Source organism: Xenopus laevis, chromosome 6S, assembly GCF_017654675.1.
Source record: "Xenopus laevis strain J_2021 chromosome 6S, Xenopus_laevis_v10.1, whole genome shotgun sequence".
Classification (NCBI taxonomy): Eukaryota; Metazoa; Chordata; class Amphibia; order Anura; family Pipidae; genus Xenopus; species Xenopus laevis.
Window position 1 is genome coordinate 10,277,621 of NC_054382.1, and position 24,235 is coordinate 10,301,855.

The 24,235-nt window shown below is 34.8% G+C and overlaps 1 protein-coding gene across 3 annotated transcripts in view; it reads left to right on the forward strand.

Annotated features, from left to right (window-relative positions):
• LOC108719662 (dipeptidyl aminopeptidase-like protein 6) overlaps positions 1–24,235 on the forward strand; it is a 757,132-nt gene that overhangs the window by 709,091 nt on the left and 23,806 nt on the right. For all 3 annotated transcript variants that reach the window (XM_041567354.1, XM_041567352.1, XM_041567353.1), the window contains exons 14-18: positions 2,807–2,898; positions 10,384–10,431; positions 13,476–13,594; positions 16,940–16,987; positions 23,115–23,213. In XM_041567354.1, the coding sequence (XP_041423288.1) occupies positions 2,807–2,898; positions 10,384–10,431; positions 13,476–13,594; positions 16,940–16,987; positions 23,115–23,213 (406 nt within the window). The remainder of the gene's footprint in view (positions 1–2,806; positions 2,899–10,383; positions 10,432–13,475; positions 13,595–16,939; positions 16,988–23,114; positions 23,214–24,235) is intronic.

The following is a 24,235-nucleotide window of genomic DNA, read 5'->3' on the forward strand; positions in this document are numbered from 1 at the left end:
ATCACTAGTTACAGAATAAAAATCCATTGAATACAACTGTAAAAAGTTAACGTTCAATTCAGAATTTCCCCTGCCCGCAAATAAACCAGTACATATTCCAAATGCAAAGTGGGTTCATTAATGAAGATAAAACAGAGATATATCTGCATTCATCTGCAAAACTCCATGCCCTGCTGGGAATTCATTTGCATGTATATGAATAAGAAATCCTTATCTTTATTGTTCAATCAGCTATACAGGATGGGAATGGAGCAAGGTCTGTGCCCAGCTGATATTGCAGCAAACACATGGCACCAAAGAAACTCTGTCTAAATAAGCCAGTATGGAATCAAGGCATTTTAGTATATTTTAGTATATTTGTCATTTTAGATTAATAATGGTTCTGTGTGTGATATAACACAGTAATGAAATTCTATAGTAATAATTCTATATTAATGACTTCATGCATGATCTAATACAGTTATAACAGACTAAAGGCCAAAAGAAGTATTGTAAGGGGAGGAGGGTTCACTGAGTTTCTGTGTCCATATGTTCTCATGTCCACCCCGCGGCTCTCTCGCTGTTGTAATAATAAGCTACAAAATATTTATGTTCCTGATAGTTCCTGTTTTTGCTAAATAAAGAGGGAAAAATCTATTTTAAAAGTGTAAATAAAAAAGTGATTAGCTATGTGATTAAAAAATTATGAATAACTAGAAAATTCAAGTTTCTATTTCTAAAAATTCAAGTTTTTCAGACAATTCCTAGCGAAAAAAATCTGTAAACTTTAAGGGGCAGATTTATCAAGGTTCGAAGTGAATTTGAGGGAATTTTCGAAGTAAAAAATATCGAAATTCGAAGTAATTTTTTGGATACTTCGACCATCGAATAGGATACTACGACTTCGAATTTGATTCGAAGTAAAAATCATTTGAATATGCGATAATCGAAGTACTGTCTCTTTAAAAAAAACTTCGACTTCAATAGTTCGCCAAATTAAACCTTCCGAAGTGCTATGTTAGCCTATGGGGACCTTCTAGACCATTTTTCTAAGTCTTTACACATCGAAGTAAAATCGTTTCATCACATGCTAAAATCGTTCGAATCGTTGGATTCAAACGATTTTACTTCAATCATTCGATGGCCAAATTCGGTGAAAAATCCTTCAACTCCGATATCCGAAGTCAAAGTATTTTAATTAGATGGTCGTATTTTTTACTTCGAAATTCGACCCTTGGTAATTCTGCCCCCAAAAGTCTGAACTGATATAAAGCGGTTGAATCAGATTAGTGCAACTCTCTTTGACTTCCATAGGACCTCGACAACTTTTACTTGGCAAAGTTTTGCCTTAGAGGTTTTAGTGATTTTTTTAGAGGTTTTAGGCAGATTTATTAAGGTTTGAATGGTAAATTCGAATTTGAATTTTCACATTTTTTTAGGTCAAAACTCACAAATTCTAATTTTATATCACCAATTTGAATTTGAATTTGAATGTGAGATTTATCACATCTCAACCCTGGAAACAGTTCTAATTCAAATATTCATAACCTAAAACCCGCTGAGTTCATTTACAAGTCAATGGAAGAGGTCCATTGAACCATTGGAATATGTTAATTGCCTTCCAGACATTTGAGTTTTATTTTGGAGGAAAACTCAATTTGATTCAAATACTATTCGAATTTTGGGGTCGTCCGTATTCGATCAAATATTAGGAGGGTTATTTATCAAGCTCCAAATATCCGAACCTCAAATAATTCGTAGTTTTCAGAGCAAGAAAAAAAAATAAGAATTTTTCAAGAGTTATTGAAGTCCGATGGTCTAAAAACTCAGAATCTGAAACCCCAGCATCTAAAAGCTTTCGAGGTCCTGTATAAGTCAATAGGGAAGTTTCCAGTGTCTGCGCTGATGTCCGTACCCATATCCGATGATTTCAGTGTTTCTGTGCAAAAAACTCTGAAAACTCTGGAAAAATGGTAGTTTTTGTGAAAAACTCCGAACAATTCACAGTTTTCGGGGAAAGCTCAGAAGTTTGCCCAACCCTATTTTTTGGGCTTTTTTCTTCATAAATAAGGTCCATTCGGGAATTCAGAGTTGCTCGAAGTCTGATATTAGAAATACTGAGATAGATTAGGACCTTGATAATTAACCTCCTAGAAGTTTTTTCTTAAATAACCTCCCATTCGAGTTGTGAGTACATTTAAATTTATTAGATTTAAAAAATTCAAATAATTTCAAAATTCAACCTTTGATAAATCTGCCCCTTAATAAATCTCAAATCTTTAGAGCTTTTTAGAAATATAAGAAAACTACACAACTTTCGACATTCATAAAAAAATTCTAATTGTTTGTCAGTAAATGGGCCCCTTGTTACTTTGCTTTTGAAGAATTTGTTTTTTAAAAATGTAAAAGGTTTTGTTTTTTTTAAAACGTTACTGCAAGGAACAAATTTATTAATTTTCAATATTTTCTTTTGAGACAAGGAAGCAACTGGAATGTTCAATATGCTCATAAACATCTTGAAAATTCAAAAGAAAAAACCTGGTATAGAAAACCTGTCAAGCTCTTAACGAAGTCAATGGGAAATGTATATATACTTGTGGTCAAGGGAAAAAACTGAAAAATGCTATTTTTTTTCACAATCAGTCTTGCAAATGATTTGCCTCGAGATGGCAAAAAATATAATCAATGAAAAAACAAAAGTTTGATATATCTATATCTATGTATAAATATATATATACATATATGTATAGAGGAATTACATAGTTTAAGCTACATCAAAGCTCCTTATTGCACTTACATCACGTTTTCTTTTTGGGTTATGTTGCAGGCAAACAACAGTAATAATAATTTACAGTCTATCACATCGGGGGATTGGGATGTTACCAAGATTTTGGCTTATGATGAAAGAAATCAAAAAGTGTGAGTATAATTACCCTAGGTAATGTATTTTTCATTTTCATTTCCAATAAAGGGAATATCAATCGAAAAAGAACAATTGCTATAAAGTTACTGAGAGTGATCGTCTGAGCACTTTTGCTATTCACATTAATTTTCTAATTTAAAGGAAGTCTGCCACCCAGACATAAAAAGCTATATAATTAAAGTCCTTTTCAAATAATACATGAAACTCAAATTTGTATCTTTATTAAAACATCCATACCTGTTATAAACTTGTTTAAAAGTCTCGGCTGTCAATCATATATTGCCTGCTCCTTCTCTATGCCTGAGGCATAGAGGCGGGGCAGGCAATTACTTTCACTTTCCATTCGCCACTTCCTAGATGTCACTGCTCTCCCCACATTCCCCATCCCTCCTCACCAGCTAATTGTGTAGCCAGTGCATGGGGATGGGTATCAGGTCCCCCATTCTGGTGCATAAACCAGATTTTAGCATGATGCAAAGCTTACCTTAATGGCAAAATGGCGCCTGCCTGCTTGACGTGATTGTGGATTAAAAGACTAAAAAAACGTTTTAATAATTTTTAAAGTGTTTTAATTTAATAATTTTATAAGTGAAGTTTATTTTGCTCTACTAACATCATAATATAGGAATACTTTCTTAAAGTGACAGGTCCCTTTTAGGACCCCCTTCTGAGATATTAGCAGTTGGATTCAGTTTTATACTGCTAGGCCGGGTTTCAGCTCAACAGCTCTCTTTGAAGGCCCAGAGGATCCCTATGTACCTTCTGTATTCAGGTAACCCAGTTAAATTTAGCAAAAGCCTGGTATTAGGAGTCTAAAACTGCAAATATCTCAGAAACTACTAAAAGTAGTAAACTTTTAATGCTTTTAATAAATTGCTGAATATCATCACAACCAGTGGGACCACAACAGACTCTCAGGGGCACCTGGAGTAGAGAGACCAAAGGGGAAGCAAGTCAGGCAGCTTGGAAACAAAACAATGATTTATTGCAGGGACACAAAACAGAATGGCAGGCACTGACACAGGTAGGGTTAACTGAAGGTAGGACTTTAAAGGGGACCATTCACCCAAAGAAATTATTCAAAATCCTATTTTATCACATAAGTCAAGCAAAATGAACTTTAATTACACTATATTTATTATTTGAATTATGTTTACTTCAGTCTGGGAATTCATAATTATAACAAGCAGGAAGGAGCCATTTTGTGGACACTGTTATTAAGACAAACCTTGTATCATCTCAGAATCTTGTTTGTGCACCACAATTGGGGGCCCGATGTCCAACCCCATGACCTGGCTACACAATTAAATGGTAAAGAGAATGGGGAAATTTGTGGAGAGCAGTGACATCTAGGAAGTGCTGAATGGAAAGTGAAAGTAATTGCCTAAGGCATAGAGGAGGGGCAGACAATATTTGATTGACAGCTGAGATTTTTTAATGAGCTTACAACAGCTATGAATACTTTAATAAAAAATAGAATTTGGATTTCTTGTTTAATTTGAAAAGACTTTTATTATATTGCATTGTGTGTCTGGGTGACAAGTCCACTTTAAGGTAGTGGGGTTGGGGAGGTAGAGCAGAGGGCCTGGTGCCAGATTTTACCTATGAGCCAATATGTGTCTAGTTCCACTACTTACTAGCAGAAAGGTAGACCTAAGAACTGGCAAGACCCCATTAGCTTAAGTTGCCTTTTAATGCCCAACTTTGGTACCACAGGCTTGCTGATATACCTTCCAGAATTCCTGGGGAAATCTCTGGTGTCTAGGGGTGTGCCCTATTCCTTGGCTCGTTACCACCAATAATTAAGGGGGCAAAGTGCTACCTTACAGAAGAGATCATTAACTGGTCAAAAATATTAAATGGTGATCTGATCTATTCCAACAATATGGCAGTTAAAGGAACAGTAATACCAAACAATGTAACTATAATTTAATGTTGCCCTGCACTGTTACAACTGGTGTACTTGCTTCAGAACCTCTACTGTAGTTTATACAAACAAGCTGCTTTTTAGCCATGTGGCAGCCATTTAAAGCTGAAAAAGGAGAAACGGCACAGGATACACAGCTGATAACAGATAAGCTCTGTAGTATACAATGGGATTCTTCTTATCTGTTATCTACTGTGTATCCTGTGCTTGAATGGCTGCACCCATGGCTACACAGCAGCTTGTTTATATAAACTATAGTAGTACTTATCTGTTATCTACTGTGTATCCTGTGCTTGAATGGCTGCCCCCATGGCTACACAGCAGCTTGTTTATATAAACTATAGTAGTACTTATCTGTTATCTACTGTGTATCCTGTGCTTAAATGGCTGCCCCCATGGCTACACAGCAGCTTGTTTATATAAACAAGCTGCGGTGTAGTACTTATCTGTTATCTACTGTGTATCCTGTGCTTGAATGGCTGCCCCCATGGCTACACAGCAGCTTGTTTATGTAAACTATAGTAGTACTTATCTGTTATCTACTGTGTATCCTGTGCTTGAATGGCTGTCCCCATGGCTACACCGCAGCTTGTTTATATAAACTATAGTAGTACTTATCTGTTATCTACTGTGTATCCTGTGCTTGAATGGCTGCCCCCATGGCTACACAGCAGCTTGTTTATATAAACTATAGTAGTACTTATCTGTTATCTACTGTGTATCCTGTGCTTGAATGGCTGCCCCCATGGCTACACAGTAGCTTGTTTATGTAAACTATAGTAGTACTTATCTGTTATCTACTGTGTATCCTGTGCTTGAATGGCTGCCCCCATGGCTACACAGTAGCTTGTTTATGTAAACTATAGTAGTACTTATCTGTTATCTACTGTGTATCCTGTGCTTGAATGGCTGCCCCCATGGCTACACAGTAGCTTGTTTATGTAAACTATAGTAGTACTTATCTGTTATCTACTGTGTATCCTGTGCTTGAATGGCTGCCCCCATGGCTACACAGCAGCTTGTTTATATAAACTATAGTGGTACTTATCTGTTATCTACTGTGTATCCTGTGCTTGAATGGCTTCCCCCATGGCTACACAGCAGCTTGTTTATATAAACTATAGTAGTACTTATCTGTTATCTACTGTGTATCCTGTGCTTGAATGGCTTCCCCCATGGCTACACAGCAGCTTGTTTATATAAACTATAGTAGTACTTATCCGTTATCTACTGTGTATCCTGTGCTTGAATGGCTGCCCCCATGGCTACACAGCAGCTTGTTTATATAAACTATAGTAGTACTTATCCGTTATCTACTGTGTATCCTGTGCTTGAATGACTGCACCCATGGCTACACAGCAGTGTGTTTATATAAACTATAGTAGTACTTATCTGTTATCTACTGTGTATCCTGTGCTTGAATGGCTGCCCCCATGGCTATACAGCAGCTTGTTTATATAAACTATAGTAGTACTTATCTGTTATCTACTGTGTATCCTGTGCTTGAATGGTTGCCCCCATGGCTACACAACAGCTTGTTTATTTTAACTATAGTTGTGTTTCTGAAGCAAACACACCAGTTTTACCAGTGCAAGACAACACTACAATATATTGTCATTCCTTTAGCACTTTCCTTTTTTGGTGTTACTGTTCCTTTAACACTCGTGCATTGTCGCCACAGCTATATCAGTCTATTTGACAGGAAATAAATAGAATTTAGAAAAACAACTCCTAATTAGAATTTACATTTCCTTTAAGCCTCTGGCAATATAATTATGTGCCTTAAATGCATTTGCACATTTTAATGAAAACCCTTCCAGCGATACACAAAACATAGGGAGAGCGCAAACTGTGACCAAAGCCCCACCCATTATTTGTATATACAAGAAGCGCATCTCCTGGAGTCACCGTTCACCAGACCCAAAAAAAATACATTAAGAAAAGTGCAAATGTTTTATGTCCTTCCAATTAGGAAAATGATGTGGCTTGTTTGAAGTATTTTTTAAATATCATTTGAAGTCGTCTCATTAAGAACTCAATTCCTCTACTGAAGTGAAAAGGCTCCTTATGAATTGGATTTCCATAATGAAGTCTTCTAGATTGGGCCTGTCTGAATCTTTCTGCCCTGAATTATTTAAGGCTACTGTTTGGAAAATCTGCCGCACAGACACAGGCTTCTCTTACACAATATCTCACCAGCAGGACTGGAAATCCACATTATTATGTTATTTTTTTGTCAAGCAATTTCTTATCTTCATTTTTTTTTTTTTGTATTGACGTGGTTATTTTTGAAGACATTTTTCTAGAGAATTATCATTCAATGAAGTTTGTTCATTATAATGGAGACAACCCCCTAAATGATTTTCAGTTGAAAAAATACATTGATTTGATATGTTTAAATTCATTTTAGTAAGGTCTCTAAGAATTTATAGTACAGCTGATTAAAGGGGACCTGTCACCCAGACATAAAAAGCTGTAATATTGAAGTAATTTTAAAATTACACATGACACCCAAATTCTTTTTTTAAAGGAGAAGGAAAGGCTCAAATTAAGTAAGCTTTATCAGAAAGGTCTATATAAATACACCAGTAAACCCTCAAAGTAATGCTGCTCTAAGTCCTCTATCAAAAGAAACACTGCATTTCTTTCCTTTTATTGTGTACTCATGGGCTTCTGTATCAGACTTCCTGTTTTCAGCATAAATCTCCAGGGCAGGGCTTGAGCATGCTCAGTTTGCTCCTCTCCCCCTCCCTCCTCCCATCCCTGCTGTAACCTGAGCTCAGAGCTGTAAGTGAGCAGGGAGAGACTCAGGCAGGAAGTGATGTCAAAACAAGCTTATATGGCCTCTTCTATCCTAAACAAACAGAGACAGTATCTTGAGCGGTTTACTCAGGTATGGTAAAGCATTCTGCAGAATAAATATAGTGTTATAGCTTGCACTATTGTACCTAATCTATTGGCAATAAACCATCTTGGAGCGTTCCTTCTCCTTTAATTAAAACATCTGTAACTTTTAAAAATCTCAGCTGTCAATCATATATTGCCTGCCCCTCCTCCACACTCACCACATCCCCTCTCAACATCTAATTGCGTAGCCAGTGCAAGGACATTGGCATCAGGTGCCCCATTTTGCAAAGATTTTGTCTTAAATGTCCCCAAAATGGTGCCTGCCTGTCTGATGTTATTGTGAATTCCAAGACTTAAAGTATAAATAATATAGATATATAAATAATTTAAATAGTGATCAGTGATCCCCAACCAGTAGCTCGTGAGTAACATGTTGCTCTCCAACCCCTTGGATGTTGCTCTCAGTGGCCTCAATGCAGGTGATTATTTTTTAATTTTTTATTATTTATTTTTTAATTCCAGGCTTGGAAGCAAGTTTTAATTGTATAAAAATGAAGTATAGTGCCAAGTAGAGCCTCTTGTAGGCTGCCACTCCACATAGGGGCTACCAAACAGCCAATCACGGCCCTTCTTTGGCACCCCAAGGGACTTTTTAAAGCTTGTGTTGCTCCTCAACTCTTTTTTCATTTGGATGTGGCTCACGGGTAAAAAAGGTTGGGGACCCCTGGTGTAAATGAAGTTTATTTTGCTTGACTAACATCATAAAATAGGATTTGGAGTTATTTCTTTGGGTGATGGGTCCCCTTCAAATTGCTCTAAAACAAAATTAGAATAACAAAATATAAAGATATATAGTATACTCCATATGGCCAAAAGTTTCCTTACACTTCCAACACCTTTTCCCCAAAACGAGGGGAATTTGTTTTAAGTTGATCCTCCCTTTGCTGCTATAACATCTGCTACTCTTCTTGGAAGGTCTCTAGACTAGATATTGGAATACGATTGATGATATTTGATTCCATTCAACCACAAGAGAATTATTGAGGTCGAGCACTGATGTTGGAGATCGGCCTGGTTTTCTAGCATCGTTCAAATTCCTTTAATTTTTTGAAGGAATTTTGTACTGACCTTGCTTTGTGCATGGAGGCATTATATGCTGAAACGGGAAAGAGCCACAAATTAGGGAGCATTGTCTGGAACGTCATTGTTTGCTATAGCTCAAACTATGGAAAACCAATCCAGACAATTTTTCCCCCTCCACCAAACATTACTGTTATTATGCATTTAGTGTTCTCCTGGCTTTTGTCAATCATTTTCCATCAGACCATTTCAACTTTTCCAGTGTCCAATTGCAGTGATTTTTACAGCACCCTAGTTTTTGCTTGGCATTGTATATGGCAATGTTCACCCCATAAACACATATCCATCCATAGAAATAGTTCTTGTGGTCACATTGCTTTTGGAGACGGTTTGGAACACAGCAGTGGACGTTTCAACCGAGGATGTCATTTTTGATGTTGTTTTTGGTGTAGTGTCCTGATACTCATTTTCTTTTAATTTGTTTTCCTTGACATACTAGAATAGATCATTTAGGTTCTGAGCAACCAAACTCTTCTAAACCTACATAGATTTTTTTTAGACTTTTGAAGCAGAAAAAAGTAATTAAAAGTAACGAAGTCCATATGAAATTGTTTTGACTTCAATAGAACACCTTGAAGTAATCTCAGCCCTTCTGCATTTCCAATCTCAGCTATTCTTTATGTTTTGGGCACAGATTTAACATTAAAGGAACAATACATGGAAATATGATAGACAACAACTGGATCATTGATTCGTATTGATAAGCCAAATAGAATATTCATATCTAGGGAATCATTTTCACATTATTCTGATTTTAGGGTTTTTTATTTCAATTTTAAAGGCACATCCTTTCATTGTATGCTAAAGATTTCATTATTAATCCAGTTGAGAAGGCAATATGGCCTTTATGATATTAATACATGCAAATAAGAAGCTAATTAACATGATAATGAGTTCAAGGTACAGGGATTCCCAGTTAGAGAACAGAGACATTGGACAAGGTCTGAAGCAGAGTCTATGGGGGGAAGGGAAATCAGATCTAAGGTCCCTTATAACATTTCTAAGGATGAAATGAATCAGACTAGGATATTTATATGCTGTATACAAATGCTTAATCTCTTTATCCCTTTGGGTCTCATTTGCCAAAGAAAAATCCTTAACTGACACCTCATATCTCCACTTATTGCTTAAAGGAACTATAATCCCTTGAAAGTAATGTAATATTACTCTTCTAAGCACTTTTGTGATTTATATTAAGCTAATATAATGAATTTGATATGAAAAGCACCACCAGTGGTCAGTGGGCTACAATTGTCGGAAAATTAATTTTCAGATAAAAAAAAAAAGTTCTTGAGACGTTGCTCCGAAGTTACTTAGTTGGAAGGGGAAATTTCATATTTTCTTGGTCAGTTCTAAGTTGTTATATCTTAAGGCCTAATTTTCAGCCTACAAGTTGACCAAAATGATCAGCAGGTAGAATTAGACTAGAGCATTCTGAGCAATTACATATTGACTTGTTTTGAGTGTTTACATTTCCTTTAATTGTTAACTGACAGTTTTATGTATATTTGGTAATACAGGAGATGTAATCCAGTTCTACTATGTGACTGTATATTATCTTTTCTAGCTACTTTCTCAGCACAGAGGACTCACCAAGAAGGCGGCATTTGTACAGGTAATATTATCATCAACTCTATTGTTATTCACAGAGAACTGAAACCATCAAATTCATGCATTGAACCCAAAGTAATTTTAGATATAATGTTAGAACCCCTATGGCCATTATGGCAGTAATTTAAGATCATGGGTCACATATCTATAGGTCTGCTAGTTATGCAAAGGTTGACATAGTCCAGGGAACTAATTAGACATTGACTTTCATTATTCTTACGGTGTTAGACCATTATAACCTGCAAAGTTACAAGACCTGCGAAAGACTCTGGGAAAGACTCTTTTCTTTCTAAAAGTTACTTGAGTATGTCTCTCCCAATCTGACCCAAGATCACTAGCAAAAACTAGTTGGTGAAGTCCTGTAATGGGAAATCTCAACTGCTCTCGCCAACCTAGCAGTCTATGGATCAAGGATCATTGTAAAACAGGGACCTAACTTAACAGGGTTCTTTTTATGCATTATTTTACTGTGTCACATCTGCCATGGCTTTTGGGATGAGGAAAGATGTAGTCCAGCTGGAGAGTTTCAGGTTGAGGATCACTGTCATATAGAGGGTTACTAGAAGCTAAGAATGAACTCGATGGAGGTGCCTTTTTCTGCCTCCCTCCTATACTATGATACTTTCCAGGATTGATCCAGCCTAATGGCTTCAAGAAGATAAAAAAGGATCACTGAAAAGCAGTCTTTTCTTCTCTATTATGAAGTGAAAAGGAAATAATAGTAAGCACAGATTACCATAATAAGCCTCGTGTTAGTTGCTGTCTCTGTGCTCTCTGACACTCCAGGATTCAGTACTGTGATGTGCACATTCTTCCCATAAAAGCCAATAAAAAGCAAGGCCGGGGCATATTTGTGTTCCTAGTGAAAAACAAACACCTTTAGAGCTATTTACTTCTGTTCCACTGAATGGAAGATTATTGTATGGAGCCAAGGGTGATATAATGATGGTTAAACTGCATCCATTAAACCATTTTGTACTCTGACTGCATTACAATGTGGAAAGACTTCCGATGTAGACGGTTGTATTGTGCTTATGGGGTGTGAGGACAATGGCTATTGCTGTGAGGATATTCTAAGCAGCATCTCAGGCTCTGCCTTTCACAGACGGATAAAACATTAAAATGTCTTTAGGCAGAATAAGGAACTTTGCAACCAATCCATACGGACCTCCCCAAACTTGCAGTTAATGCAAATAATAGACTAGGAGAATTTTATATTAGGAAGTATTCTTTTTTTGTGCATTTGAAAATAGGAGATATTTGACATTCTTTGTGGTGTATAGTGCACAGTCTTCTGAAGCCTTTGTAACCATCTGATCTGTCAGAATAATACATGCTTGTGTCTTACAAAAGCAGTACAGTAAGATATCAGGGATAGCTGGCTGTTTTTCAGGACAGGTAGACAAGTGATGAGTGAATAAAAATGAAATTTGCTCCCCTTTAGAAATGTTATTGAAAGCAACAGGATACACTAGGGGGTCATTTGTTGAACTCAAGACAGGGTACAAAATGCAACATTGTCCAGGTACAAGACATCATGTTTTTTGCATGGTGCACATATCCTGCTGTCAGTGTCTACTTGTCTCCTTACTTGGATGTTATTCAGATGTGTCAGGTTAGGGAGCAAAGCTGGGCATAGGCTAGAGTCAATCCCTGTACCACCTGCAATTAGGTGCAGAGCACAGCCAGACCCTGGACACAAATGCTCTTAAAATGAGCATGGGTGTGGTTTTGTGCCAATCAGTGTTCTAGCAGTTGTGTACATGGTCACAGTTAATGACACCTGATGTCTGTGTTGTACTGGGGGTTCAGGGGCGGCCATCCTAAGGACACACCACCCTTATCCCCTTTGCAAACACCTGCCCCACCCAGTCGCATCACGCACCTTCTCTCTCCTCTTGGGCCCTGCAGATTTCAGCCAGTGGGGGATGGGTCCCTCGGATCCTGGACAGCAGGGAAGGAGGGGAGTGGTCCTGGTTCAATGGGGCCCATGAGGGTTGGGTCCACTGGGTTTTTTCCAGGTTCTCCACAAGCCCTGCCTACTGTGATAAAGAGTTGAATTCTGTCCAATATATATATATATATATATATATATATATATATATATATATATATATATATATATATATATATATATATATATATATATATGTAGTCCATGAAAGGAGCACTCCCAGGTCTTAAGAAAAAACAAAGAATCTTTTATTGTGGGCACAAAAACGAATGTTTCGGCTGTGGCACCAGCCTTTCTTTTGAGACTACATAGCTTCTAATACTTGAGGATTGCACCCAGACACCTGTTTACACGTTTTTCGTGAGTGCCGGTAATCTTCAGTTTGATTTATATATATATGTGTGTATATATACAACTGTAAGCCAATTAAATAGTCACCATTTCAAAAAAATGCCCATAGACTCAGAAAAATGTTGCACAACTAAAGCCCATTGACCTTAATGCATTTCTCGAATTTTCGACAGGTCAAATGCGTCCATCACTATTCTCAGGTGTAAAGGTGCATTGCTATGTTCTGGGTGTAGGGGGTGTATAATGCATGGACAGAATGGCCTTTTCTCCTAGTGGCAGTTACTGCAGTGGATATGTCCCAGCAGAGCTACTCCCTGAAAAGTGGGCTTGTAACTTCATAGCAGCCATACTTGCTAAGCTCAATGACAATTGATAATACCATATTTGTATTAATTACCCTTAATGGCAGGAATTCTCATGTGCATAGGAATTTGCCTTATTCAGATAATCTCTCTTTTCCTGTGATGTATTTGTTTCTGATAAGCCGCTGAAACCTTTACATGTTAATATCATTAGCAACTCTTTTATCCAAAGTCATTTGTACTTTCCGTTTAATGTTCCTTTAACAATGTAGTGGTTTCCCCAGATGCTTTCAGAACGGATGATTAATTTAGGAATTCAATATTTTAATGACTCGGAAGACAGCATAATTGTAACTTGATTAAGCAAACAATGGACTTGCAATTATCAGTGCAATTGTTGCTGCGCACCTTAAGTATTTGCTTTGCCTTTTTTTTCCGTAGCGCCAATACCAACGGGAGTTTCAACCGACGATGCATTTCCTGCGATTTGATTGAGTTTTGTACTTACGTCAGCGCCTCCTTCAGCCACAACCTGGACTTTTTCCTACTTAAATGTGAAGGTAAACAAACTTATTGGGGGAAAACTTTAGGGTTGTATCCTATTGTAAAGTTTATTAGTCTGAAAATAAAATGTTAACTGGAATTTTCATAAGTTTTAGAGCTATTCGTATTTTTCAAGCATTTCTTTCAGGGGCACATTTACTAAGGTTTGAGTGAATTTTCAAAGTTAAAAAAGTTCAAATTTCGAAGTAATTTTTTGGGTACTTCGACCATCAAATAGGCTACTATGACCTTCGACTTCGATTCCAACGATTCAAAGTACCGTCTCTTTAAAAAAAACTTCGACTTCAATACTTCGCCAAATTAAACCTGCCGAAGTGCTATGTTAGCCTATGGGGACCTTCTACAACCATTTTCTAAGTCTTTGTACATTCGAAGGAAAATCCTTCGATCATACTCTAAAATTGTTCGACTCGTTCGATTCAAAGGATTTAACGCTAAATTCGATGAAAAATCCTTCAATTCGAGGGTCGATTTTTCAAAGTTTTTTTAACTTCGAAATTCGACCCTTAGTAAATCTGCCCCTCAGTGTTTTTTACCATTCGTACTCTTTATATCTGGATCTTTTAATAATTTTGTGGCATTTATGATTTTAGAGAAAATTAGTTTAATTATCATTTCAAAAACCTCTAAAATTTTACCTTTAATAAACCGACCTCCAGGAGCACTAAGTTTGCAGGGAGGGAAAATTTCCAATGGCATATTTCTTTACATTTGTCACTCTCTGACATCAACATGTAACAAATATACAGACAATTCATTGCTAATTCGAAACTCCTTTTTTCCTTTCTATATACTGTATGTATATTGAATTTTGAATGCATCATTTTTAATGTGTATTTTGTTAAGATTTTTGAATGTATGTATAGCTTTTTATCTATATATAATATATACCGGTATTTTTTATCTGTTTATTGAAGTCCAAATGCTAAAAACTCATAAAATTCTGCATACATTAAAAAATATGAATTTTTAGTGGGAAAAAAACTAAAATTTTTGGAGATTAATTATACCCTGAGGATGGAAAAGTCTGAATCTGAAAATCCAGCATCTCAGACCTGCAGAGGTTGTATATAAGTCAGTGGAAGAGGTCCATATCCTATTTGGAAGTTTCTGTGGTCTGAGCTGAAACTAGAATGAAAATCTGACTATTTCAGGCTTTTGGGCAAAAATCTGAAAAATTTTTGGTTTTCAGGAAAAAAATTGAAAAATCCAGCGATTTGGAAAGAAACTCCCTGATCTGATTAAATCGTGCTTTTTTTTATTAATAAATAAGGTCACATTATCGATTGTAGTTTGGTTTGACTTTTTTAATTTTTTAATCTAAAAAATAAAGGCCCATAGTCATAGATTTTTAATATACAAAATATGTTTATTTTATATAGTCTATTTTGTGCAGTTTATGTATATTTTTATAATATCTATTTTTATCTTTTTATATATAATATATTTTTATTTCATATAGCATATTTTTAGCTGTTTATATATATTTTTATGTATATATTATTATAATAATGCTTTTTCTGTGTATAGAATGTTTTACATATTTTAAATATATATATGTGTGTGTGTGTGTGTGTGTGTTTAAATATATATATATATATATATATATATATTTAAATATTATATAGATTTGTGTTATAGATACATATCTATAGATATAAACACACTCAAAAAGCAGATAAAATATACAGTAAAGTGTCCTTACATTATTAATTATTTTTTTTAATATATTTTGTTGCCTGTGTGAAACACTGGGTAAATATCTAAAAACATTTGTGGAGCATCAACAAAATAATGCATGCTTTTTTTATTGGTATGATAATATCTTCAGCGAGAGCACTTCATGTATCAAGCATAAATAATTCATAAGGCAACAAATAAAGAGATCTCCAATCGGCTGATAGATACCGCAGTTGCCAATTATCTGGGCTCTGCAGAGCGGAATTCTCCTGATTCTCATTGCTCGCAGCTGCTCTTTTTGAATCATTCATCAATGTTTAAGAGATACGCTGTAGATGTCGGCACAAAACATTTGAATTTCTATTGTCTACACACTGGGAGTTTAGCTTCTAGTAGAAAATTATCAGCTGCACCAAACCCTGGAGAATCCAGATGAGATGAGACTCCGGGTGAACGTTGTTTAGTACAAGGTCTTATTTCTTTTTTAATTGTCTTTAAATAAACATTAAAGTGTATATTTTATCAATAACTAATGTTGAAAACAAATAAACTCTGACTGCGATTTTAGTATCTGAGAAGAACAATAATATAATTTTGTCTTATTTTCTCCCAAAGTTTTAATTCTTGTGTTAAATAAAGCTTTTTTATTGTATAATGGTGGGTTTTCTAGACCATGATATGTCCTTTCTTATGGTGCATTAGTCAGGCAGGAAAAGGAACAAAATACTTTCTAGGGAACATTTTTATAAACTTATAATACTTACAACCTACACAAGGAATATAGAATGAAATAAATGCTCCCAAAACTGTAGGGTTACTCTTCCTGGTGGGTCTCAAAGGCCCGGCCTTAAATTCAGCTAGTGTGAGGTTTAGGTTGAACAATTATTTAAAGATCTGCATGCACCAAAAAATATATTAGGATAACAATTACACCACCAGTGTTTTTAGCAGTCCTGTTAATGTATTAAAGCTTTTAAGCTTAGGAGTATCAACCAAATTTTAGACATTTTTCTCTTGAATCATCGCTGCAACATAATTGATACAAAAAAAGTGTAATCAATGCCTACTGGAGCTTCTTTTTATCTGAATTGCAAGATTTTTTCTGAAAACTTCGGGGTATTGCACGAAACCCAGCACACATCTAAAATCATTGGGACTTCTCCCATTGACTTATATGCAACCTCGACAGGTCTAAAATGCTGAATTTTCCGATTCTGATTTTTCCGTCCTCGGGGTTTAATAATTCTGAAAAAAATTTAATTTTTTAAAAGTCAGATTTTATAAATAAAAAAAATAAAAAAATCACAAATTTTTCATGATTTTTGCGTTCAGAGTTTAGTAAATAACCCCCTAAATGTACCTTCAAACTGGTCTTTCAGTGGTATCTAGGAAGGAAATTACTCTTTCTCCAAATTTCTCATTCTAACTGACTTTCTTAGTCCATGGGGTTTACCATAGTTATCAATTTTCAGACCATACATGTGTGCACTTGAAGAAAATAAAAACTGGTTATAAACAAGGGGCCACAGTATGTGAATTTTCCCCTGGTTTTATATGTATTTTTAGTCGTGATATCACTGTCTAATAGGGATATATTCTTGATAATAATGTATATATATATATGATTAAATACATATTACATATTTCTCATCTTTTTGTAGGTCCTCGGGTTCCTATTGTGACCGTTTATAACACCACTAACAGACAGAGTAAGTGTTTGAACTCGGTTCCTGCCTGCGGAAGTTAGAAAAAGCATGCCATTCTGTTTTTCAGAAAAAAATCCAAATTCAACACTATGAAGTCAGTATTATTCTACGGAAAGCCTGGAATTCAGAATTGTTGTTTTTTTTGTTGTTTGTTTTTAAACATAGAAAATTATAAATCATTATGAGAGAGAATGAGAAAGAAAAACAGAAATTAAAACCCCACCAAATCCACAGGTGGAAATAGATTTTTTTTTTTAAATTAAAGATTTTTTTTAATCTTGGTAAATTGATTCACTGTTGATCATGTTGATTATAATTCATATGTTTATATTTAATAAGATTTAATAAGATTCCATAGCTGAAGGCATTTATATTAAAATTCAAGATCATAGGTTTGTTTTTGGTAGTTTGAGAAAATAGATGGAAAAAAGTGATCTTACATTTTTTCAAATTCACATTCCCTGATCTTCAATATTTATCAAAAATCGCAATCATTCAAATATAAGAAATATGGCACTATAACCCTACAAGCCAATGGGTGTCCCTACAAACTCCAAAAAACATACAAGCAGGTTAGTTAGCTTGTACTGAAACTTTCTTTCATCGATTAAATTTAGAGAAAAATGTAATTTGTAAATGAATACAGTGTCTTCTCAATTCAGCTTTTTCAGAATAAACTTCACCAAAACTTATGAAATTGCTGTCTATACTTTCCCTGTGTCTTTCCTAGTTGCAATAGAGTTGGGAAAATTGTATTATATTAGTAGACGAATACAGTCAATGTGGTATTTTCTGAATTTATGTTAAAATTTGTGGAATAACCAACCTCTCCTGCCCAATCAGAGGTAGCATATTTCTACAAATCATTAGAAACCATTCAATACTTAATTCTCTTGATACAATAACCCTTTAAAGGGGTCCACCAAAAAATGTTTTTCCATATTGAAAGAAAATAAATGTAATTCTAAGCAATTTGGCACAATACATTTATTAAAGGAGAATTAAACCCTAAAAATGAATATGGTTAAAAATGCCATATTTTATATACTGCACTTATTGTACCAGTCTAAAGTTTCAGCTTCTTAATACCAGTATCCAAGATCCAATGATACTGGATGGGGTCACCATCTTGGAAAGTGTCTGTGACACTCACATGCTCAGTGGGCTCTGATTGGCTGTTGAGAAGCTAAGCTTACGGCTCGTCACTAATTATCCAGCAGAAAATGAGCTTCCCTGGCTGTAATATAAGATGATGCTACAGGTTTGCTGATTATTAAATTCTGATGCTAATTGCACTGGTTTCTGTGCTGCCATGTAGTAATTATCTGTATTAATTACTAATCAGCCTTATATTGTGACATTTCTATTCTATGTGTACTGTATATTGTGAGTGGGTCCCTAAGCTCAGTAAGTGACAGCAGCACAGAGCATGTGCAGTGAATCAGCAGAAAAGAAGATGGGGAGCTACTGGGGCATCTTTGGAGACACAGATCTTTACTGCTAAAGGGCTGTGGTTGCCTTGGGCTGGTACAGAAGCCCAAAACATAATGTATAACATTTCTAGCCTACGTCTTCATTAAGCTTTAGTTCTCCTTTAAGTCATCAGTGAACCTGCCATACCATTATTGTTCTAGTTTTGAATGTAATTTTCTCTTCAGAGGCTCAAATACCAAGAAAGGGGCAGCCTCTAGAATGTAAGATGCAGAACATCAGTGTCTGGTTTTGGTCTTATGCCCTAAAATATCTATAACTTTGAGAGTTCCTTCCAATAAACAAAAACATGAGGGGATGGATCAGACTGTAGCCATTTAAGTATTTCAATGCTATACTTTCTTCAGTGCACATTGTTCAGTATACCTATGATACTGTAACTGAAAAGAGTTTCCACCATTATTATCTAGCTACTATTCTGCATTCTTTATCGATCCCCAGCTACAGGCATGAAAGCGTAGAGTCTGAGAAATGTTTTACCTAATAGCTGATTTCAAAATCAATTTTGCTTTCAATGAATGGTATACTGATATCAGAGGTTTGATATTCATCCGATTCTTAATGAAAGAAGAATACCATTTTGTAGGACTTCCATCTGATTAAATGATGGGTCTGCCATTTGTGGAGGAATTACTTACAAGTCATCATATCTTGTTTCCAGCACAACCCAAAGCCTGTGGTGCTGTTCTGTTCCCATTATACAGAATAGTTACCCAGCAATAAACCTGCAGTACTACATGCAACAAAGCAATCAATACAATGTTGTCTTGCCCCTATCAACTGCAAGACTTCTTCCACCTATCTGCTTGGTAAAATGGCACATTGTATAAAATATGTTTGTTTTGAGTTTATTTCCTGCCATTATTATCTGACAGAAGATACAGTATGTAATTATGACAAGTGTGCTATCATTTGACTGTATTATAACATTACCATGCCCAATAAAGCCAATATAATTAGACTCCTTTCCTGATGTGTTTTATATAGGGATGCACCTAATACACTATTTTGGATTCGGCCGAACCCCCGAATCCGTAGTTAAAGATTCGGCCGAATACTGAACTGAATCTGAACCCTAATTGCATATGCCAATTAGGGGTGGAAAGGGGAAAATATTTTTTACTTCCTTGTTTTGTGACAAAAAGTCACACAATTTCCCTCCCCACCCCTAATTTGCATATGCAAATTAGGATTCCGTTTCGGTTCGGCCAGGCAGAAGGATTCGACCAATCTGAATCCTGCTGAAAAAGGCCGAATCCCGAACCGAATCCTGGTTCCGGAGCATCCCTAGTTTTATATCAGAAGAGCTACAGTAAGGGGGTTATTTATCAAAGTCAATATTTTCTGCTACAAACTCCACTCAGGTTTTTTACGATTATTTATTATTACATTTTCCCGAAAATTTGCATTGCGGGAAAAAATTTAGATTTTCAAATTTTCTTCTGATTTTTCATCCGATTTAAAAAAAAAAATTCAGGTTTTTTGCCCAAAAACTTCAAAATTTCGGGTTATTGCACGAAACCCAGCGCACATCAAGAAATCATTGGGACTTCTCACATTGACTCATATGCAATCTCAGCAGGTCTAAGATGCTGGATTAGCTGATTTAGACTTTTCTATTCTTGGGGTTTAATAAATTCCAAAAAATTCGTGTTTTTCTTAAAAGTCAGATTTTATAAAAAAAAATATTTTAAGAAAAATTTAAGATTTAAAAAAAAATGATTTTTGCATTCATAGTTTTGGTAAATAACCCCCTAACTGTTGCCTCCTATAGTCTGGTTCTGAACCAGCCCTAGTTCAAATAATGGGTTTTTTTTTGTTTTTTTTGCATTAATGCAAATATGGCCTTATTAACCTGGGGACATTGTAATATCTTCATGAATATTCTCCCACCTAAGTATCTTTATTGTTGATGCATTCTGTTCTGTATCTCTGGCAATAAAGAGCTTGCTAATGGCTAATTGTAGCTCTCTTTAGAATAGAAGGAATCGTATATATGGATCTGAAAGGCGGACCAATTCTGCTTCATTGCATAATGCAGTCCCAACGGTCCCAAAATTCAGAAAAGAACGTCCTCCAGGAAATGTGCCAATCTCCTCTAAGCTATTGCTATTTATCTGTGGTTGCCATTATAAGAACAAATAAGAAACTCCATGAGGCTCCCTTGAGTGACAGACCTCTTTCAGCTGATAAAGCAAATTTCCGCTCTTTAATTAAATGAGGTTCCCCTTAAAGAATTAAGCTTGTTTTTTGTTTTTAAGAAATAATATGGAAAGAGCATTTGAAGTGGGCCTTTAATACTCTGGTGCCTTCTTTACAAGATGCTTAAGTGTGCAATAAGGCATAGTCTATTAAATCCTTCACATTATAGTGTGATAAATCAATAGACAATATTGACATCGGATTGTATAATAGTGCTGTAAAATATATACTTTGCTATTTACCAATACCAGCAAATGATCTATTACAGCTTTTAATAACACTTTCTGCACATTTATACTAACATGAATTCACTGATAACACCATCTCCTATATTAAATATAATTTATATTAATATAATAATTATATTAATAATATAATATTATATTAATATAATATAATATAATATTATATTAATATATTTTAATATAATATACACATATTATTCATGTTTAAATAATTAGACTGAACCGCAAATGACAAAATATCTTAATCTGCTATAAAAATGCACATTAGTTTCATCTTTTCCAAAAAAATTTAAGTTTGTAAAAATAAAACCTCAATTAAGAGTAACGCACCAGCCTTATAAAATATTTTCAAAGAAACTTCAAATGTTATTAACATGTAAAAAAAAATAGAATGATAAATACTGCACAAGCGTTGCAAATTATTTTCCATGAAATTTCAAATTTTATGATAAAGTAAAAAAAATAGAATGGGTACTGTGGAAGCTTTACAAAATACTTCCCAAGAAAAGTATACCTTTGTAAAAGAAATTAAATGCATGTTGTGCTTTTCGAAATATTTTCCATGAAATTTCTAATTCTCTAATAAAATAAAATAAAAAAATAAATAAAATGATGGGTATCACATATTATTTACATAATATTTGAGAGAAAATTATTACTTTGTAATACAGGTATGGGATCAGTTATATGGAAACCCATTATCCAGAAAGCTCAAAAAGCAGTCTCCGATAAACTCCATTTTATTCAAATAATTTTTTTAAATGATTTCCTTTTTCTCTGTAATAATAAAAAAGTAGCTTGTACTTCATCCAAACTAAGATATAATTAATCCATATTAGGAGCGGAACCAGCCTATTGGGTTTATTTAATGTTTTCATAATTTTCCAGTAGACTTAGGGGCAGATTTATCAAGGGTTGAATTTCGAAGTGAGAAATACTTCGAAATTTGACCCTCGAATTGAAATACTTTGACTTCGAATATAAAAGTCAAAGTATTTTTCACCGAATTTGGCCATCGAACGATCGAAGTAAAATCGTTCAATTCGAATGATTTTAGCGTACGATCAAACGATTTTACTTTGATGTGTGAAGACCTAGAAAAATGCTGTAGAAGGTCCCCATAGGCTAACATAGCACTTCGGCAGGTTACATTTGGCAAAGTATTGAAGTCGAAGTTTTTTTAAAGAGACAGTACTTCGATTATCAAATATTCGAATATTCAAACTATTTTACTTTGAATTGAATTCGAAGTAAATTCGAAGTCGTAGCATTCTATTCGATGGATCCAGAAAATTAACTTTGAAAATTCCCTCAAATTCACTTCGACCCTTGATAAATCTGCCCCTTAAGGTATGAAGATCCAAATTACAGAAAGATTATCCGAAAAACCCCAGGTCCCATACATGTACCATAAAAAAACATATAGTAATTGATTCTGTACCTGATTTCCAAAATATTTTAGCAATTCTGTAATGAAGTAGGAAAAAATAAATAGAATGATGGGTTTTGCACATTGTTTCTAATATAGAAAATTGAAATAATTGTAAAAAATGAAATAGATATGTAACTGGGTTATAAGTCATTTATGCTTTTATATAAGCCTAATGGTATTAAAATTCTTTGCACACTATTGATCCAAAAACTACACATGATGTAATCCAAATCCAAATTTGGTAATAAAGTAAATAAAAAATAGCATTTTACAGCACCTTAATAAATGTTTATAATTAAACATATTTAACTATATTTTAGTTCTCTGTTTCTGCATCAGCTAGAAGTTAAGCATTTCATTTATTAACTATCTTAAAAAAGATGTACTCCATAGATTTGTGGCTTTATCAACCATAATTATTATGTAACTCTGTCTTCCACATATCATTGTCATTTCTCTTCTCATACTCATCTATACCATGTGCTAAACTCACACAGACTAATATCATGTAAGTACTCTTGTTTATTGAGAACATATGGACAGTCAGATGAACTAAATGATTGCAATGGAAGATTCATGCCTTTGGCAATAGACATCCAAAAAGACTTAATTGATCAAATTTTCCTTTAGGTTTTACTTTAGTTGTCTGTGCCCTAAGGGGTTGGATATGCTTTAGAAAAAAATAGGTCCATCGAAGACCCCCAATAATATGTTTTTTTTTATTTTACATAATTATTATGTTTCTTTTTATGTATTGCAGTTGTGATTGAGCTGGAGAATAATTCCCATGTTGAATATGCTATGGGTGATAAACAAATCCCTATAGTTGAATATATGGACATACAAATTGAAGATTATAGTAAGTTATAAAGCTGTCTTGTAATTCTTATTCTCTCTCTGTCTTTCTCTTTACCATGACATATGTGAGCGATACATAATTCTTTAGAAAAGCTCTGAAGAAGGTGTCATTTAAATTCAGGAATTGTAAATGTTTTAAAAAAACTTGGTGCAAAAATTTGAATTCAAACATTGATAAGTCACCCCTTCGTTTCGACAAAACTACTGAAATGGGCTCCAGAAGTTCTAGAAAGCTAATAAAAATGTAATGAACAAGAATACAGCAAATTCAGATGCCGCAGTAGAATAAAGAAGTGTACACAGCTTCAAAATACTGAATCGAACTCTTGGATTATAGACTCCAGATAAATAGGAAACAGCTCTGCAACCTATAATTTGGGCTAATTCATAATAGGGCCTAAAGCAGTGTAAGGGGGGCAAACTTAAGAAAAAAAATAGGAAATATTAGGTAGATGCCTATTAATTGTCTTGAACATTCGCTATCATTTAGGAGAATTGCCATATGGAGTGGCTTTCCATGAATGTAATGTTATATGGAGGCTGGACAAATATTCTAATGTAAAGAAGGGCCTGAACCCAAAAAAGTAAGGATACCTCTGGCACTTGGGTCATATTTTGTGCTACACTTAAAACCAAGGTCACCAAAGGAACAGATCTTAGGGTGTATAGCCATCTTAAAGTAATACTGTCATGGGAAAATATGTTTTTTTCAAAATGCATCAGTTAATAGTGCTGCTCCAGCAGAATTCTGCACTGAAATCCATTTTTTCAAAAGAGCAAACTGATTTTTTTATATTCAGTTTTAAAATCTGACATGGGGCTAGACATATTATCAGTTTCAAAGAGGGATAGGATGGAGCACACAATTCAGCAGATTTAACTGCAAAATATTTAATAGCACAACATGATTCGGATCTTCAAGGATCCTTTTTATTATCAGTTTCCCAGCTGCCCCCAGTCATTTAAATTGTGCTCTGATAAACTTCAGTCACTCTTTACTGCTGTAGTGCAAGTTGTAGTGAT